The 5,700-nt window shown below is 34.3% G+C and overlaps 1 protein-coding gene across 1 annotated transcript; it reads right to left on the bottom strand.

Annotated features, from left to right (window-relative positions):
- Positions 1 to 463: 463 nt before the first annotated feature.
- On the bottom strand, positions 464 to 5,170 carry LOC145588579 (heparanase-like protein 2). The gene is made up of 10 exons (XM_081645213.1): positions 4,936 to 5,170; positions 3,997 to 4,258; positions 3,869 to 3,905; positions 3,553 to 3,736; positions 3,299 to 3,447; positions 2,989 to 3,222; positions 2,450 to 2,639; positions 2,229 to 2,354; positions 2,038 to 2,137; positions 464 to 1,016 (listed from the first exon to the last, which is right to left on the bottom strand). Exons 2-10 carry the CDS (start codon positions 4,207 to 4,209, stop codon positions 621 to 623), a joined length of 1,629 nt encoding a protein of 542 aa, XP_081501339.1. The 5' UTR covers positions 4,210 to 4,258; positions 4,936 to 5,170; the 3' UTR covers positions 464 to 620.
- Positions 5,171 to 5,700: the final 530 nt, after the last annotated feature.

Genomic DNA, 5,700 nt, shown 5'->3' on the forward strand with positions numbered 1-5,700 from the left:
TGTTGTGGAATCTATCATCGAAGACTGATCGAAGGGTTGCTTCGCTTAGTGGTGGACAAGGTTTCTCTAATCCTTTCATCCGTTTGTTATCAGACATTTATATATTCATGTTTTGAACCATTGACATGAAAACTTTCTTGTAATAAATTGGTTGTTTTCATTTACATGCTTCTATCCCCTGGTTGCATTAGGTGGATAGGTTTACATTTTCTATATTGCTTGTCGATCGTATTCCTACGATGAGAAGCAAGTAACTGATTAGATCTCAAGCTGAAACCTGAATTCATTTACTAAGGATTGAAGGAATTTCCGGTGATACAGGGAAATCAGGGTATAGTTTGAGAAGTACTATGAGAATGAGGCATTATGAAATCATCATATTAAGTAACAATGCAATGTTAGAATGAATTAGAATCCTAGACACAATCCTTGAAAAACAAGCATTGTAATAAACCAAAGAACGAACACAAAATCCGTAAATTTCAGCTTTAATTATTCTCTAAAAAATGTGATTGTCAATAATTACAGCAGCTCAGATCAGAGAGAATCTAATCTTAATCATACTAAAGGCAGGTCACTTCTTTAAGCGACCAAATCAAAAATAAAAATAAAAAGAATCATCACTTGCATGCTGGAGCATCAAAGTTGGGAAAGACTATGAAGGAAATAGACGAGGGGGAGATATAAAGAGGAGAATATACATGAACAAGCGCAGGTTCCAGTCTAGGAATGTCACCGTGTTCTGATATCTGCAAAGGTTTCCCATTCAGTACCATAGTTTGGCTCTGCAAGCGCCCTTCTTTGGGTGACAAATGGTATTCCTCTCGATGCAATTGTCCATTTGATGAAGCTTTACTTCCAACCCAAGAAACCGTCCTCTTAAGGCCACGTGTGAAAGAACCTTCTTGGAAGGTTATGTCATCGGATATATGCAAATCTTTGTTCATTGTATTTTGCAGTTTCACAATGAAACTGGTCTTCTTGCTTAGATTGATCAAGAGTAGCGTAATACCTGCCTGTTAAGAGAGGAAAAACTGAGTGTTGGCTATAAACTGACTTTATCCAGAACAGAACAAGTTATATCACTATATCAGAGACTATATAATATAAAATTACTCCCTAAATTTTACTATAACCTTAACAACACAATTTGCATGCAAGACAAGAGGGATAAGAAGAATTTAAAAAGTTGAGAAAGAAAACAAACAAGAAGAAAGGATTGTTAAACCTATTCTATACATTCCAACAAGGAAACAGTGTATGGCATGAATGAGATTATGAGAGAGTAAACGAGAATATGCAAGACATCAAGCTTTTTTTGGTTGGAAAAATCTTTCAAGTATTTTAACACGAAAGAGTCACAAAGATTTTATTTGATTGAAGATATTAGAAAGGAAAGAGAACTGGCCGGGGGAAAAAGAAGAATCTAAAACTGAGTAGTAAAAAGAAAAAACTTGCTTGTTGAAATTGTTTTTGACACCAACATTAAGTTATTTGACAGGATTATAATATCTTAAACAATACAGTGGATCATGCATAGAATATAATCCAATAGATACTACAAGCAGAAACATGCATCTCAAAAGAACGGCAGATGCCTATATTATGCTTCAGCAAGGTGTAACAAGGATAGTTGATTCAATGCCATAAAAAATCCATGGCTCATAATAATAAGCAACATGATTTAACTGATTCATGCATTCAAATGGGTTTGCAACTAAGTTCACAGTAATAGTAGGAGCTTGATATCAGAAATAGGCAGCACGGTTCTCATTTCTTGCAGAAAGTTGGGCATATGAGCCAATAGTCGAAAAGATAGACACGTGCATGAAAAGTACACCGATCCATAGCATTTTGTTGTTAAATAGAAAAAGACACAGGAAAACTACTTTTAAGTTTCTGCAAATTAGGTTAAAAGCTTCTGAATGCTTTGGTCATTAAACCTTTGATTAACAAACTCAACCTGGAGCAATAATGTAAGCATGTAGCACAAGATGTAGAAACATAATACAGAACAATGCAAAAACTAAAGCTTACCCTTCCTTTTGTGCAATGGGCATACGAACGCAAGTAAGGTGAAGTAGCTTTATCAACAGAAAGGACCTTCTTTCCCATTAAACGGTTCCACAAAAGTGCACTGAATAAATGCAACAGTTAACATGGATGAGCAATTAATATATAGGGCCATGATCGATTTTAACAAAGAGGAAGTATGAAGAATCTCTTGCCTATAGTAATCTGGGTTAGGGACAAAGGTGGTTTTATCCAGGAGGCCATAATTTCCACCAATCAATGTTTGCCGGCAGTAAACTTTGGTGTTGTAAGTGGCAGCTAGTCCAAGCTGATCTAAGTACCTATATATCAAAAGTGGAACAGAACAAGGGGATTATTTCTTTGTATTTCGTCAGATGCGTGAAATATATGGGGCAAGCAAAGATAGTTAAATTACCAAAAGCTATCAATAAAAGCATCAGAAACAAGATGACCTCCGCTGTTATAAGCACCACCAGCTTCACCAACCCATGCATGAGCCCAAGGACCGTGCTCATGGATTGTTTTATTGAGAGCACTGAATGTTTCTGATATCTTGCTTAAGTAATGAGGATCCATAATCTTTTTCTTAAGATTCGGATCATTACCTGAATTTCCAAAAGAAAATAACCATTAAAAAAAGAAATTTACTAAGAAAATGCTTCATAATACAGATACCATAATACAGTAGGAAGAGTGGAAGATGTGCCTACAGCACGTGCATGAGCAGATATCAGGTGAAATAGATGAAGTCAGGTGTATTTGCACACTATGATTGTAAACTATATTCCATTTTGAGAAAATTTAATTGTATGATCTACAAACTATTATTCTGGTGGTGAATACTCGTACTAAACTATTTAATTTGATTTAATAAGCTGATATAAGATATTCACATGTTAATGTGACAGCATAAAATAATTGTCGATAGATACAGCAAACTTTGCCACCACCCACCTGCACCCAGATTGTAGATATGATGTGTTAAACCATTAAGTACTCCTGGCCCTGTAACCTTAAGAAGCTCAGTAAACCATTTCTCACTAAAAAATCCTCCTGGCGCTAGAAGTAAAGGTTTTGAGGGCGACTTTTTGTACAGATCATTAATGATTCCATTAAGTTTGATCAAGTCTTTTCCATACCGAGTGGCTTCAACACTTGCACCAACCCCACTTCCACTAAGCTCATTACCTGAAAGGCCAAGGGTCAGCTCAATTCATGTACTACTGCCATAGAATCATAGAGAAAGTTGTTACAAGAAGTATACCAAATTCCCATGAATCAATGTGGTAACCCTTTGAGACAGTGTACTTCATAAAATCATATGCATTGCTACTATCCCAAGGTCCAACCCAAACACCATTTTTGGACTTTTTTCTTCCATAGAGTGCATTAATGCCAAAGGTAATGACTGCACTGTGATATATGTTTCAACCAGGAAGATAAGTTAAGAGATTTCATATTGGAATACATAATTTAATTTCCCAAAAGAAAGCTGCAGTACAAAAGTAAATAACTTACCCTGTCTTACTAAAGAAGTCATTTAGTGCATCCCAACGACCAATGTGCAGGCATCCCCTCGAAAAGCCAAACAACCCATCATGTTGTTTCCAAAATGGATGACAAGGAAGTTTCAAGCTTGGAACATCATAGATTACTTGATCTTCTAAGGAACCTCCGAGTCTCACCCTCAAATGGGTAAAAGCTATCAAGTCATCAGCAATTAAGAACCATGTCACTAACTTCAGGCCAAAATGCTTAAATTCAAATGCATAGCAAACAGAGAAATGTACAAAAAAAAAAAAAAAAAACACTGAAACAAGTTCTAATCACAAACCTTGCACAGCTTTTGCCAGAAGCGGATGGGATAAGTTCTGCATAATCAAACCAGCAGAATTTTAACAATAAAACAATAAAATCAAAATTTATTCCAATGAAAAGATATGTATCACAGTGATGCTATACCAGGTTCATGATCGAAGAGTACCCCCATGGACATTGATCATAGTTACACTTATTATGAGGCCACCAATCAATAGTAGCACAGACATAATTTTCATCTGTCTCAGCTAAAACATGACCTCCATTGACACCTAAATTCGCACCCGCGATTTCTTGAGCCAAAATTGATGGGAAACAAGCCAGCAAAAAACACAAAACTAGATGCTGGCTTCCCATGATTTAATTACAGATCCACTTCACCACTCACACTACAAAATTAGGAATTCTGCAACATATATAGAAGCCAATATTAGAAAGAAAAAGAAATTGTATCAAATTACAAAGACATTTCTCTTTCTGTGAACACACACATACCTATCAAATTACAAAGACATTTCTCTTTCTGTGAACGCACACATACCAAAAAAAAATGATCTAAAAATCTAAATCCAATAATTTTATAAATCTAGTATTAACAAATAAATCATTGTTACTCTGTACCTTTTACCATTTTTACCGCCTACCAAACAAGCCGTTGGAAAGTCCAAAGTAAAATCACCACAACAAAACTACTAATGATTTTAGCCTAGTTTCTAAACAATCATTCAAACGATTATAGCTCCAATGATCAATGAAAGAACTAAGAACTTTAAAAAAATTCTCACACATTTCAAATAACCAAAATCCAATAAATGCAGCCAAAATAAACTTCACATTTAACATATAACAGATACAAATTTACATTCATAAGCTCAACAATCCCAAAAATAAACAAAGATCATTTCAATCAAATATCAGTACAAAAACAAAACTTTGCCGACAACTTCAACATTATGACAATCAAACACAGCACATTACATTATTTCAAACAACAAAACGAAAAATGAAGCAATACCCAATTGAGTAAAACACAATCAAAAAACACCCAAATGAAAAAATCAATCAAAAAGCTAAAAATCATACCACTTTCTCAATACTCTGTATCATTATCCTGTAAAACCCATCAAAAAAACGGCAGCTTTGTAATGGGATTTTGGAGTTAATTAATAAAAATGGAGTTAAATTAATGGAAGATAAGCTTTAATTTAGATCTGAAAGTGTCAGCTGGGTCCTGTGACAGTCAAGTGTTTTTGGTAGAAAATGGTTGTTGTTGTGTGCAGCTGTTAAGTTAGAGTTAGAGGGGAAGATGATTCGTGTATTTGTTATGTTCCTTGCTTTTTTCATGGGTTTTTATCTTTTTTTGGAGGTACAATTCTTAAATATTAATCAATGATCAGGATTTTATTCTTGTGTTTTGGGCAAATCTTGTCTATATTCCTTTCACTGTAAAGTAAAATTAAGTACACACTGATTTTCTTTTTATAATAAAATGAGGATGTTAGTGATGTACTAATATGCTCGTCACGGGAAAAATTAATGTTAATAATCGTTACATTTGCTTAATACTCGGGGATTGTATCAGGTGTGTAGTGTGTTATTACGGCATCTGTCTTTGATTGTTTACTCTATTTCTATAATTGAGTTAAAATCTATCAACTTAAATTGTGAATTCACTTGATTTGATAGAAAAAACGTACTCTGTATATATATAGACATATGATATGTACTTTGTTAGCTAGTTGATATAGGAGTACTAAATTTGTGTTATTTTAGGAAGCTTTAAGTAGTGAGTTAGTTTACCAAATTATTTTCAGCAAAAGAAATTAGGTAACCAAATTATGCTTTTCA

Source organism: Chenopodium album, chromosome 2, assembly GCF_948465745.1.
Source record: "Chenopodium album chromosome 2, dcCheAlbu1.1, whole genome shotgun sequence".
In the NCBI taxonomy this organism is placed as follows: domain Eukaryota; kingdom Viridiplantae; phylum Streptophyta; class Magnoliopsida; order Caryophyllales; family Amaranthaceae; genus Chenopodium; species Chenopodium album.

Excerpts from the sequence above, each read along its gene's own strand:
- LOC145588579 (XM_081645213.1), bottom strand. The coding sequence starts at position 4,209 with ATGGGAAGCCAGCATCTAGTTTTGTGTTTTTTGCTGGCTTGTTTCCCA. Across the intron at positions 3,737-3,868 it reads TCTGGCAAAAGCTGTGCAAG|CTTTTACCCATTTGAGGGTG; the intron begins GTTTGTGATTAG and ends ATGACTTGATAG. Across the intron at positions 3,448-3,552 it reads GACTTCTTTAGTAAGACAGG|TGCAGTCATTACCTTTGGCA; the intron begins GTAAGTTATTTA and ends CATATATCACAG.